The 14,769-nt window shown below is 41.5% G+C and overlaps 1 protein-coding gene across 2 annotated transcripts in view; it reads right to left on the reverse strand.

Moving 5' to 3' along the window:
* TTC27 (tetratricopeptide repeat domain 27) overlaps window positions 1–14,769 on the reverse strand; it is a 162,039-nt gene that overhangs the window by 45,768 nt on the left and 101,502 nt on the right. For both annotated transcript variants that reach the window (XM_061155633.1, XM_061155634.1), the window contains exon 13: window positions 11,544–11,771. In XM_061155633.1, the coding sequence (XP_061011616.1) occupies window positions 11,544–11,771 (228 nt within the window). The remainder of the gene's footprint in view (window positions 1–11,543; window positions 11,772–14,769) is intronic.

Genomic DNA, 14,769 nt, shown 5'->3' on the forward strand with positions numbered 1-14,769 from the left:
TTTTTCCTTTAGTTTCCATGAATTCCTTCTTTGGGGTTCCTTCTCTCCCTCTGATCAAGACTCTGGTGTACTTTGTTTGAATCATATTTCACTGATGCTATTTCCTCTCCCTTCCTCCAACCCCTGGAGATGTCCGAAGTTCAAGATTTTGCCTGAGGTTCTCTTCCAACACAGTTTCTATAAAGAATTCATTCACTTGCATGGATCTGCCTCACTGCCACAGAAAACCCAACTGTAAGCCCAGCTCGGCCTCACTCCTGGGCTTCAGGCTTTTATGCCCAGTGGACTGTGGGCCATCTCTACTCAAGACACAGCAACATCTCTTCACGTTCGACACTCAAAATCAAATCATTACCCCCTATCAAAGATATTTTCCCTTTTTCTTATATCCTCTGGATATAAGATAGGAACATTTCCTTCTTAATCAAACAACTGAGAAAACTGGCATGTTCTCTGATTCCAAACTCTCCTTCAGTCCTGCCAACCCAAGGAATAAATCCCAGAAAATTTTCCTTTATAAACAGCTTCAAACTGTTCTGTCCTTCCATGTGTATGTGTGTGTGTGCTCAGTCAGGTCCGACTCTTTGCGACCCCATGGACTGTAGGCTCCTCTGTCCGTGGAAATTTCCAGGCAAGAATACTGGAGTGAGTTGCCATTTTCTACTTCAGGGGATCTTCCTGGCCCAGGGATTAATCCATGTCTCTTGAGTCTCCTGCACTGGCAGGTGGATTCCTTACCACTGTACTCCTGGGAAGCCCTATCTTTCCATCCTTACTGCGGGAGCCACTGATGGCTTATCCACTACATTCATCCTTTATTTAAACTTCTGAGAGTATCACTTTTGTCATATCACTCTTTTATTCAAAACCACAACAGACCTCGACATCTATACGGTTAGCTAATTCTGCAGAAGGATCCTTAAGGTCCTCCATAAACTACTTCTGTCCATATCATTTCCCAGAGGAAACTCTGCTCTCTGCTGATAGACTGACACAGTCTAATTCATTCCCACATCCACGTCTGGTTCACAGCAGGATCTCAATAACACTAGTTAGGGAACCACATTCAAACCGCAACATGTTTGAAAGTGAAACAAGGCACTAAAACATCACTAAAATTATACGACCTCAAAAAGACCTTATTTACTGACCAACAAATTATTGATCGTCAAATTGGTTTTATTGTATCAGAGGATACATTCTCAAAGCTTAAATTATTTATTGAAAAATGTATTAAAGTAAAAAATTTAAAATGCTGATTATATGAACATTTAAAAATAACAAAAGGATTCTTCCCTGTTGGGCCAATGGCTTGGACTCTGCACTCCCCATGCAGGGGGCCTGGGTACAATCCCTGATGAGGGAATGAGATCCCATATGCTGCAGGTAAGAATCTGCATGCTACAACTAAAGATCCTACATGTTGCAAGGAAGATCTAAGATCCCATGTGCCACAATTAAGACCCAGCACAGCTAGCTACATAAATTTAAAAAGTGTAGTAACTAAAAACTGGTCACAATTTTTTAAGTGTCTGACTAAAGTTGAGAAGGTGACAGACACCTCCCTGTGCAGACATCATGGATCATGTTCAAATAGTGTGTGTGTGTATGTGTGTGTGTGTGTGTGTGTGTATATATGTAAATGACAACAGCTAGTTTTTGTTTCCATTGGTAGAAGCTTGTTTGACCATATTATGCCCACCACTACAACCTACTCCCAGTATATTTCTGCTCCACTGGTTTTCTTAATTCAGAAAGAGCATTACTTTTACCATCCTGCCACGATCCACCAAAATTTGTATCCTTCTTATTACCCTGTAAGTACTTTTATCTTTGATGTTTAACGTTTTAACTACATTTATAATAGCATTCAGAATAACGTCAGATGTTTCACCTTTGATACAGCACATTACCAAAAATTTTATGTTGAATCCACTAATCAGGTGAAAAAAATGAAAACTAGTGAGAACCAAATTAATGAGTTTTCTATTTGAAGCATCTGATGTCACTGATATAAAACTGGCAAAGTCAACTGTTAACAAACTACCTCTGCTAAAAGAACTAGCACATTAACAGCTATGATCTCACTTTTCATACATGCACGAGAATATTTGGTATCGACTAATTTTCTAAACTAATGTTGCTCATTTTCATTTGCACTAGATAAAAAGTCCAGTCTCATAGAATAACATGAAAATGCACCTCTTACAGCTGTGTATTAAAATACTGTCATTTTTGGACATGCTTCCTATTAAAACAACAACAACAAAAACTACCTTTTTTCCCCCGCCACTGCCTGCACCACGGAACTTGCCAGATCTTAGTTCCCTGACCAAGGACTGAGCCCCGGCAGTGGAATTGTGGAGTCCTGGAATTCCTGAAAAAGCTAACTTTTGACATAAACGCTAACGTTTCTTCAGAAAACATGAGTTTTCGGTTTTCATGTGATTAGTGAAATGATTACAGCCCCTGAGGTGGAATGTAATTACATTAACTATGTTTTGTGCAAGTTACACATTCATTTCCTCTCTTGACAAATAAAAACTAAGTTCTTAATTATTCTCTAAAAACACATGTTTAAAATTTGTTTGCTTTTTGGAGATGATTGCTGCCAAAAGGGTTTATTATAAACTATACAAAAAGTTACCAAGCTATGTAATATGGAAATAGTGGTACATTTAGACTATACAGTAAGTGACCAAACCCTTGTGTCTAGAGAATTCAGACTATTCTTCATGCACTTTTATTTCTGGCAGGACTGCTCTGCCTCCACTCCCAATACATCTATCCGGCCTACAATTCCCCACATTTCCCACTAATCCTGCCAACTGGTAGCCAGGCAACGTCATGCAGCTCACAGGCCGCAACTTGGCACAGATGTCTGATGTACAACAAGGGGCTTACAGAGACACTGCCTCCAACATTTCTCCTATCACCACCGAAGACCTGAGCAGTTGGCTATCCTCGGCCTCTCACAGCAAGCATAGTCGGTGTTATCAGCAAGCCTCCTGCACAATGTCCTTGAAAGGGCGAGAGTAGTTAAGCTGCATCTGGAAAGGGTTGGGGAAAAAACAGACAGGCACCTACTGGCCATCTTTCAGATTTTCGCACGTCGTAAAGAGGAAGCTCCATCTACCACATGTCTTAAACACCATACTACAGGCGGTTACGGCAGAAGATGGAAGCACAAAGTGAATGTCTATGAAAAGCCAGTCCGGTTTCCTTTAATGTAACTGTTAATAACAGCACCTCATTGATTTTTTTTTTTCTGTAAATTTTTATGGGGAGGGACAGCACTGCACAACATGTGGGATCTTGGTTCCCCTATCAGGGGTAGAACCCACTCTCCCCTGTAGTGGGAATGCAGTCTTAACCACAAGACCACAAGGGAAGCCCCCAGCACTTCATAAAAAATTTAGGCCAAACTGGATGGGCTATCAGGAAAACAGGCAGAGTGGGATAGCCACGGATGCTGGGTAAAGTCTCAAAATCCTCACCTTCCTTCACGCTCTTTTCCTGGTGTGAAGCCACTTCCCTCCTGGCACGTCTACTGACTGCATCAATCGGTGAACATCTAAGCTAACTTCTGTCCCATCACAGAGACCCCTCACCTCCTCTCAACGCCTACAGTCCTTCTGCCTATACAAGTGTCTGTGTGTGTACGTATATATATACGTGTGTGTGTGTGTGTGTGTGTACGCAGTATCATATAACCTTACAAAGATGACTAGTTAATTAAGGAAGAAAGTTTAAAAATGTTAAAAGGGGAGAGGGGGAAAACTGACAAGATAAAAGGAATGAAGTATGAGTGCTGAGGGAGGGAGGGCTGGAGAAGTAACAGGAAGTGACATTCTCCTTTTGCAGGGCTACACAGACTAGCTTGGTATCTGAGCAATTTCTTTATGTTTACTTTTTGCTTCAAAGTAAGGAGCAATGAGAATACTAACTACTTAAGAGGAGACCTAAGAACGTATGCTTTAATTCTGGTCCTGCGTCTATAAAATCCTGCTTGGGAGGTTTGGTGACCACTTGACCACTTCCTTCCACTTTCTTCAGCTTCTAACAGCCCATAATTCCCAGAAGTCTAAGGTTGAATTTTAGAGGTTTTAGAAGTTATTTGGGAAAATGAAATAGATAGCTGTTAAGTGAATGACAGAAATCTTAAAAGCACAAGTGCAAATGGTACACACATCTTCTGGTTCTCAAACAAACGCACCACAGACAAATTCATTTAGTTTCATAGACCATCCCTGATATAAAATCAAACACTTCTGTTTTTACACCAATTTGATTTCAGGAAGCCATTAAAATACACAAAACCTACTCAATGATCACTCTCCTTTTGCCTGAGTTTTGTTATTAAACCTATTTCCTGGATATGTCTAAAAAGGTGGGAAAGAATTTTTTAATTCTATTTTTCTATTTTCTCTCGTTCCAGGACCTGGAGGAGACAATAGCACGCAAGAGCTCTCCTTCTCGCAAAGGCAGTTCAAACTTGCATCACAAGTTGTAAGTCTGTGGCCCTCAAGCCTGCATCCTGTAGCAGTCCTGCACAAGTGCAGCAGCGAACGCCTGCGTGTCTCGGCGGGGCTCACAGGCTGCCTGAATTGGATCCGTGTGACAGACTCTGAGACACCCTCAAAGAATATCTGTTTGTGCTGTGATGCTGCTTGGAGCAACTGCTATTTCTTTGCCTTGCTATGTAATTAATTTAAAATTATACAATGAGACCATCAAGCCCTGTCAAGTCCTCCTTTGCAAATTCCCTTACCTCATCCCTTCTTTCTGACTGCCCCTCCCGAGCTAACAACTGTCCTTCTAGACCATCACTACAGTCTCCTAAGCCTGCCTACATCCAGGATCTCCTGTGGCCAGTGTGGCCAAAACAGTATTTCAAAATCACCTCCACGCACCCACATTCCTTCATTCGAAACAAAGCCAAACACAAACCAAATCTTCAATGGCTCCCTATTTGCCAAATAAAATCCAAAGAGTTTAGCCTCACATTCAAGACCTTCTGTAATCTGGCTCCAGTCTAGCTTTCCTACTGGAACTGTCCTATTCCCTTTCACTCAGAAAAACTAGCCTATTCACTAATATTCTGTTCCCCTCACACACACACACACACACACACACACACACACACAGCACACACACACATCTTCTGTTTCTGGGGCTGGGCTCATGCTGTTCATCGCCTGGAAGACCCGTACCACTGCCCTTTCCTTTGGCCTATTCAAGTACTGTGTGTCCTTCAAAGTCAAAGTCACCATCCTCCGTTGTCTACCAAAGGCAGAAACGGTCTCCTTAGACTCTATAAAGCTTACACCTTACAAATGGCTCTGGGCCTCTCTGTGATTCCTCGTATTGTTGGCTAGCTCTGTCCATGTCCATTTCACTAGCCTGTGGCCGTCTTGGTGGAAATCAGACCACCTGGTGATCGGCTGCTACTGCCTCCTCCTCTGGTTCAGTGTGATGTGTGCAGCAGACAGTTAATGTCTACTTGATTGAGTAACTGGTTGGAGACATTATTTACTCACTCATTCAGTAATTATTTATTAAAGACACAGTATGTGCTAGGCACTGTTAGAAGCACTAGGAACATATAAATGAAACAAACAGATAAAAATTTCTGCCTTCGTGGAATTTATATTGCAACGGAGGAAGAACAGAATTTTTTAAAAAGTAAGCTATACATAATATTAGAAGGCGCTAAGTGCTGTGGGGAAAAATAAAGCGGGGAAGGAGAAGGAACGTAAGGAAGGGTGGAAGGTGGCAGTGAGATTTTAAGTAGAACAAACATGCAAGGCCTCTGTGGAAAAGGGACATAGGAGCCCAGATATGAATGAGGTAATGGAACAAGGTAAGCAGATGTCTATCTGGAAGGAGAACATTCCAGGCAGAGGAACAACAAGCACTAAAACGCAGAGGCAGAAATGTGCCTGCCATGTTCAGGGAAGAACAAAGAGGCCAATGTTGGGTGAGCGAAGTGGGGAACGGGAGGAGGACAGTAAAGATGCAACAGGAGCTCGGCTTGGAAAAGCCTCGAGAGCCAGGCAGGGACTTTGGCTGTTACCACAGGCGTTGTGGCAGAGGAATGACATGTCCAACTCAAGTTTGAAAGGATCAACTCAGATGTGCACTGAATACAGGCAGATGGTAACAAGACAGAGGGCTTCTCTGGTGGCTCAGACAGTGAAGAATCTGCCTGCAATGCAGGAGAGCCAGGTTCAATCCCTGGGTGGGGAAGAGCCCCTAGAGAAGGAAATGGCTACCCACACTGGTATTTCTGCCTGGAGAATCCCATGGACAGAGAAGCCTGGCAAACTATACAGTCCATGGGATCACAAATAGTTGGACATGACTGAGCAACTAAGACAGTGGCAAGAAGACCAGTAAGGGAGGTAGCATATTAACTAGGTGAGAGACAATGGGGATTTGACCAGAATGGTGGCAGGAAGCAATGGTGGCAGGTATCGTCTGATCCTGGATATATTTCAAGATTTACTGATGGATCACATGAGAGTATGAGGGAAAGAGAAATCAAGGATGACTCCAAGACCAAATAAGTTCAGTTCAGTTCAGTCGCTCAGTCGTGTCCAACTCTTTGCAACCCCATGAACTGCAGCAGGCCAGGCCTCCCTGTCCATCACCAACTCCCAGAGTACCCAAATTCATATCGATTGAGTTGGTGATGCCATCTAACCATCTCATCCTCTGTCATCCCCTTCTCCTCCTGCCTTCAATCTTTCCCAACATCAGGGTATTTTCAAATGATTCAGCTCTTCGCATGAGGTGGCCAAAATACTGGTGTTTCAGCTTCAACATCAGTCCTTCCAATGAGCACCCAGGACTGATTTCCTTTAGGATGGACTGGTTGGATATCCTTGTAGTCCAAGGGACCCTCAAGAGTCTTCTCCAACACCACAGTTCAAAAGCATCAATTCTGCGGCACTCAGCTTTCTTTACAGTCCATCTCTCTCATCCATACATGATCACTGGAAAAACCATAGCCTTGACTAGATGGATCTTTGTTGGAAAAGTAATGTCTCTGCTTTTTAATATGCTATCTAGGTTGGTCATAATTTTTCTTCCAAGGAGTAAGCGTCTTTTAATTTCATGGCTGCAATCACCATCTGCAGTGATTTTGGAACCCCAAAAAATAAAGTCAGCCACTGTTTCCACTGTTTCCCCATCTATTTGCCATAAAGTGATGGGACTGGATGCCATGATCTTAGTTTCCTGAATGTTGAGCTTTAAGTCAACTTTTTCACTCTACTCTTTCACTTTCATCAAGAGTCCCCTTAGTTCTTCTTCACTTTCTGCCATAAGGGTGGTGTCACCTGCATATCTGAGGTTATTGATATTTCCCCCGGCAATCTTAATTTCAGCTTGTGCTTCCTCCAGCCCAGCATTTCTCACGATGTACTCTGCATATAAGTTAAATAAGCAGGGTGACAATGTATAGCCTTGACGTACTCCTTTTCCTATTTGGAAACAGTCTGTTGTTCCATGTCCAGTTCTAACTGTTGCTTCCTGACCTGCAGACAGGTTTCTCAAGAGGCAGGTCAGGTAGTCTGGTATTCCCATCTCTTTCAGAATTTTCCACAGTTTATTGTGATCCACACAGTCAAAGGCTTTGGCATAGTCAATAAAGCAGAAATAGATATTTTTCTGGAACTCTCTTGTTTTTTCGATGATCCAGCGGATGTTGACAATTTGATCTCTGGTTCCTCTGCCTCTTCTAAAACCAGGTTGAACATCTGGAAGTTCACAGTTCACATATTGCTGAAGCCTGGCTTGGAGAATTTTAAGCATCACTTTACTAGCATGTGAGATGAGTGCAATTGTGCAGTAGTTTGAGCATTCTTTGGCATTGCCTTTCTTTGGGATTGGAATGAAAACTGACCTTTTCCAGTCCTGTGGCCACTGCCAAGTTTTCCAAATTTGCTGGCATATTGACTGCAGCACTTTCACAGCATCATCTTTTAGGACTTGAAATAGCTCAACTGGAATTCCATCACCTCCACTAGCTTTGTTCACAGTGATGCTTCCTAAGGCCCACTTGACTTCACACTCCAGGATGTCTGGCTCTAGGTGAGTGATCACACCATCGTGACTATCTGGGTCATGAAGATCTTTTTTGTATAGTTCTTCTGTGTATTCTTGCCACCTCTTCTTAATATCTTCTGCTTCTGTTAGGTCCATACCATTTCTGTCCTTTATTGAGCCCATCTTTGTATGAAATGTTCCCTTGGTATCTCTAATTTTCTTAAAGAGATCTCTAGTCTTTCCCATTCTATTGTTTTCCTCTATTTCTTTGCATTGACCACTGAGGAAGGCTTTCTTATCTCTCCTTGCTATTCTTTGGAACTCTGCATTCAAATGGGTCTATCTTTTCTTTTCTCCTTTGCTTGTTGCTTCTCTTCTTTTCACAGCTATTTGTAACGGGATGTCATTTATAGTGTTGGGGGTGGTCTTGGCAGCAAAAGCGTCTAGAATGGTATTTCATATTAGAAATGTTAAGTCAGAGGAACAAAAAGGGAGACTGAGGAAGTTGTGAGATACAGCAATCTAGAATTCCAGGGAGAGGGCAGGACTGAAGATCAACTTCTGGGAGTTGTCTACATAGTGTATTTAAATCTATGCTACTAGATGAGATCAAGGGAGGGAGTGTAGACAGAAAAAAAGCTCGAGGACTAAGACCTAGGAACCAGCCAAAAAAAAGGAGAAGGCGTAGTCAGGGAGGCAGGAGGACAATGTTAAGGGTGGATGTTAAACAGAGACTATGTGCTCAGAAAATAATTCATGTGTGTAAAGTAGGTGGTGCTGATTTAACTCAGATGATGGAGGCTAACTGAGGGAATTTATTTTCCCCACCTCTTATGGCAGCTGTGACTGAGTAAACTTTAAGCAGATAAGCAAAGATATGATACAGTTTTCCCTAAAAGTAAAATTTTAATAACACAATAATGAGTTCTAGTTTCTACTAAAAAAAACAGAGTCCAGTGATAATCAAGTTAGTGTAGGGTTTTTCAACCTTGGCCCTACTGGCATTTTAGCCTGAATAATTCTTTATTGTAGGGGGGGCTGTGCTAAGCCTTATGGGATGTTTAACAGCATCCCTGGTCCCTACCCACTAGATGTCAGCAATGCACCCCTTCACTTCCCACTGCCAAAGGACCCGGGGTCAAAATCATCCCCAGTTGAGAACCTCTGAGTTGGAGCAAGCTGGCAACAAAAACCAACTCCATGTTGAGTGTCCTTGCCGAGAAATGCAACTGCCACTCTCTGCTGGTGCTCTATACCTGTCTTCCTCTCTTCTCCAGGCCTCTCACAGCCCACAGACTGGGAAAAGCCGCATTGTATTCACTGTCTAGAGTGAAGGAAATAAGCAATTAGTGCAACCTGTCATAAAAAAATGTTTCCTGATTTTTTTTAATGAAAAAGATATGCCCCAAGGGAATTCTCTGGTGGTCCAGGGATCAGGACTCAGCACTTTCACTACCATGGCTTGGGGTTCAATCCCTGGTCAGAGGACTAAGATCCTGCAAGCTTCAGAAGTACAGCAAAAAAAAAAAAAAAAAAAAAAAGTGTGCACATCTATTGGACGGTTGCTACCAAAAGACATGCCTTCCATCTACCCACTTCAAAAGTGACCGTTTCTGTACAACCTCATTCATCACAGCACTATTTGCAACTGTCAGGAGGGAGGAACAGCCCAGTGGCCATCAACAAATGAATGGATAAAAACTGGTGTGGACATACACTGGAGTGTTATTCAGCCTTCAAAGAAAGAAAAGTCTGGCAGATGATACAACATGGATGCACCATGAGTATATGACACTAAGTGAAATATGCTAGCCACAAAAGGACAAATACTGTATGACTCCACTCATACGAGTTTCTTAGACGAGCCAAATTCAGAGACAGAGAGCAGAGTGGTCTCAGGGGCTGGAGTTATGGGAGGAAAAGTGGGAGCTTTTGTTTACTGGGTACAGAGTTTCAGTTCTGAAGGATGAAAAAAAGCTGTAGAGATGGGTAGTGCTGCAATAGCTACACAACAAGTGAATGTACTTCACACTACTGAACTCTACACTTAGAAATGGTTAAGATGGTAAATTTTATGCTACAGGCTTTTTACCACTTAAAAAAAAAAAAAAGAGTGTACATTCATTCTGGAGTCAGACTGGGTCCAAATACTGGCAAAATGCCTAATGAGGCACTGGCTCATTGTAAGTGCTCAGTAAACACTAGTAGCTGACTATTGCTATTCGGTCACTCAGTCGTGTCTAACCCTTTTAAATCCCATGGACTACAGCATGCCAGGCTTCCCTGTCCCTCACTATCTCTCAGATTTTGCACAACTCATGTCCACTGAGTCAGTGATACCATCCAACTATCTCATCCTCTGTAGTCCCCTTCTCCTCCTGCCTTCAATCTTTCCCAGCATCAGGGTCTTTTCCAATGAGTTGACTCTTTGCATCAGGTGGCCAAAGCATTGGAGCTTCAGCTTTAGCATTAGTCTTTTCAAAGAATATTCCGGGTTGGTTTCCTTTAGGATTGGCTGGTTTGATCTCTTTGCAGTCCAAGGGAATCTCAGGAGTCCCTCCAGAACAATTCTTCTTCAGAACAATTCAAAAGCATCAATTCTTCAGCGCTCAGCCTTCTTTATGGTCCAACTCTCACATCCATACATAACTACTGGAAAAACCATAGCTCTGATGATACGGACCTTCATCAGCAAAGGTAGCTGACTCTAAGTTACTACTATAACTAAAATTAAATCAAGTCAGTGTGCATGTTTATCAGGAGCATGGTTTAGTTATATGTGACTTTGGTGATTGGGAAGGCAGTCATTAAGAAAGTCTGGTTAAAAGAAAAAACACTGTTCCTGGGACTAAAATCATTTTACTAACTGAGTATCAATAATACAAAATAAGTTGATCTCTTTCTCCTCAAAATCAGGTCCTCACCTATGGATTTATCTTGTCGCTTACTTATTTTAAATATCCAGGTTTCTTTTGTATTACTTTTCAAACCTTGAAAAATGTTAGACAATTTAAAATATCTCTGTATTTGTAATACAAATATAGACATTTTTTCCTAAAATGATCAACTATCCATTCTATATGTTACTTTAATTATATGAAAGTTTTTTTTTTTTCATTACTGACATCAGCAATTACTTGAAGAGTCCTACACTGTCTGTAACTCTGACAATCATTCACTGCCTTCCTGGAATATCTACTCAGAATGGACCCCAACTTTACTAGTTGTATTTGTGTTAAGGACAGTTAACAGAGAAAAATAACACAATGAAACAGAAAAGTGAATAACAGAAACACAAAAGAAAGCAAGTAAGAGAAAAGCAACCTGTCCACTTTTGGCGACAAGAAGAAAGTGTATCAGAGTCTAGGTTCTTAGCCCAGAGATGAGCTCACCAGTCTTTACGACAGAAAATGGGTATTCATTCAGTAAGAATCAAAATTAAAGAAAAGTAGAAATGATGCGAGCAGACGAGGATTTATGAACTGTCTAACCTGCATGGGATTAATCTTCACTGAGCGTTCGAAGCACTCCACACATTCTTTGAACTCCCTGCTTCGCAGGTGGAGGAGGCCTTTGGAGCGCTGGGCTCGAGCGCTGCGATGTCGAGACAACTCCCAGGCCTGGTCATAGTAAGAGTGGTCTCGAAGGACGTCTCCGAGCAAGCAGTATAGACTTGGGGTTTCCTTTTTCTCCAGCTCTTTCCTCAGGATTTCTTCTGCCTAGAGAAAACAACAAAAATAAATAAATTGCTGAACAGTGACCAATGCCTATTTTTCAGCACATTATACAGTCTTTTGTGTCACATGACCCAAAATTTTATTTTCAAAGTTTGAGATGATCTGCTTATTTCATGCACCTAGGACACAGGCCGAAAAAGAAAGGAACAAAAGAAGATAAATATGGTACAAAGTAACTGAGGAACAAGAAGTATAAGGTGGGGCTTCCCTGATACGGGTTCAATCCCTGGTCTGGGAAGATCCCACATTTCCCGGAGCAACGAAGCCTGTGTGCCGCAACTACTGAAGCTTTAAAACCTATGCTCTGCAACAGAGAAGCCACCACAATGAGAAGCCTGCTTGCCGCCACTAGAGAAAGCCCTCGCATAGCAACGAAGACCCAGCACAGCCAAAAATAAAAATAAATAAATAAACAAATTCTTAAAAGAAAAAAGAAAAGAAGTAAGAGGTGAACATGCTTTGCTGGCATGTGAATCCTCCAGGAAAGGCATCAAGGAGAGATGACTTCATGATACTGGGGGGCATCATTCAGCTCCCCGTTTTCCTGCTCCCTTGTTCCAGTTGTCACCACTGTGACCATTTGTTAAAGCAGAACCTTTAAACCACCTCCACCCAACAGGACTGAATAGTCCTGTTTTCCCTTTTTTTTAAATGCTTTGCTCAGGGAGCCTGGGATTGCTGAAAAATTTACAAAAGAAGGAAGAGTGTACAATTTAATAGGCACTGTTAAACACCTGCCTCTTAATCAAACTACACTTCGCCTCACAGATAAAACCTGCCGACACAAGACCTATCTGCTTCCAGACAGTCTATTCACTTTAGAAATTACAGGCCATCCTCAATACACAGCTTGGGCATTAAGTCTCATGTGTCCACAATTCAGATTCACCTTGTCACAAGCTAACTCGGGACTTGTTAAAACATCTTCCCCAATTCCCCCACCCAAGTCCATTTCTAATTAATTTCAACAGACAGCAAGAAGCAGGGTGTTAGCTCTACTTTCCATCCTCATACAAAGAGCTTCACGTAACAGCAGTGGGGTCACCAAACACGCCAAGAAAGCCATGGGAGCAGCTAAAGGGTAAAACAATCCAGGAAGCCAGCCTCTGGGAGTCAAAACGGTAGATCAGACCCTGCCCACCCTGAGTGGCTGGCAATCTTAAAATCTGTGTATTTTATTTTCAACATATCTCTAATTCTTGGGCAGTCGACTTTTTGTGATATTTTTTTAAAAGACGGCTGTGTTTCTCAATGTGTCTTTGGATGCTGTCTCTTTTGTGTTTTTGATACAGCACGGGTTATGTAGGTCTTTTAGGCCTAGTCTGAAAATGAAACCAGAATTCATAAAACAGATGCTATGGGAAAACAGTTCCAAGTGCTAAACAGTCAAAATAAAAATGAAGTTTTCAAATATAATTCATGTAATTCCTTTATTCATAGATAATACAATAGCTATTAATGTATATAACTGTAATTCTATATTCAATACATTGATTTTTCAATACATTTCAATATATTTTATATTCTATATATATGTATATGTATTCAGCCAAATTGTGCATAACAGACTGTACAACAGCAGGATTTTTACTACTTTACAGCGTAGTTAAAGGCATCTCTTTTGGCAACATGGCACTGAAATTTTATACCCACACTCTCTCACTTCTACTTTAAACTGCTAGAGTGGATTCTGTGGTCTGCAATTAAATAATGACCATTACAGTAACTGGGTACAGAAGTGATTACAGACAATACACTCCTGAAAAAAGTGAAACTTTGTGCCTGGTGATCTGATCTGGTAAGATTTGAAAACAATGGGGATCCAGTGATTATGACAAGGTTTAGTATCAGTAGTCCATGACATCCAGTGAGGAAGGGACTGCTTAAATTATATCCACAATAATTTAGAATGAAAAACCTATCTAATCAAGGCTTTTGTGATTTTAGTGATAGGACATTGTGAAAGAGCACAAGACTGTTTCTAAGTGAACTGGACAGCACAAAAAAGAAAATGACACTCAGTGTTTTAAATCCTCAGGGTCAGAGAACCAGGCAATCTCCTAAAAGAATTTCTTTTTCCTCATAGCTGCCAAGCTGGTACCAATAGCCAACAGTCAGATGCAAGCACTGCTCTTGTAGGATTGTGGAATTATGATACAGAATGAATTCAGTTGCGTGAGTTCTATGTAAAAGTTAGGGCATTTGATGGGGTTAATCAAATATGCTTTGCTGTTGTTCAGTCGCTCAGTTGTGTCCGACTCTTTGCAGTCCCATGGACTGCAGCACACTAGGTTTCCCTGTCCTTTGCTATCTCCCAGAGTTTGCTCAAACTCATGATCATTGAGTCGATAATGCCATCCACCATCTCATCTTCTGTCACTCCCTTCTCCTCCTGCCCTCAATCTTTGGCCATTCATTTTGTTTCCTCTATTGCCTCTTGGCTTTTGATCATTTAATTAAAATTTTCATGATTGCTCTAGGGCTACTCATGCACATCTTTAATTTATCTAAGTTCATTTGGACTTAATATTGTATCATCTCACCTTTCTCATGTCACAAGCTGTCTTCCTAAATTTCTATTCTGTAGAAACAATGAGAGATAAAAGACTGCTATTGTTTTAAGCCACTGTATTTTGATGTGGTATGTTACATACCAATGATAATTTTAAGTTGTTTAAAGCAAGAGGGTTACTCTAGTATCAGTTACTTCATCATGGCCAGGAGAAGGGGACACTGATTACAAAAGAGCCAGACCCAAGAATTTTTTTTTTTCATTTATTTTTATTAGTTGGAGGTTAATTACTTTACAACATTGTAGTGGTTTTTGCCATACACTGACATGAATTAGCCATGGATTTACATGTGTTCCCCATCCCGATTCCCCTCCCTCTCCATTCCATCCCTCTGGGTCTTCCCAGTGCACCAGCCCTGAGCACTTGTCTCATGCATCCAACCTGGGCTGGTGATCTGTTTCACCCTT

This window comes from Dama dama, chromosome 11, assembly GCF_033118175.1.
Source record: "Dama dama isolate Ldn47 chromosome 11, ASM3311817v1, whole genome shotgun sequence".
Lineage (NCBI taxonomy): Eukaryota > Metazoa > Chordata > Mammalia > Artiodactyla > Cervidae > Dama > Dama dama.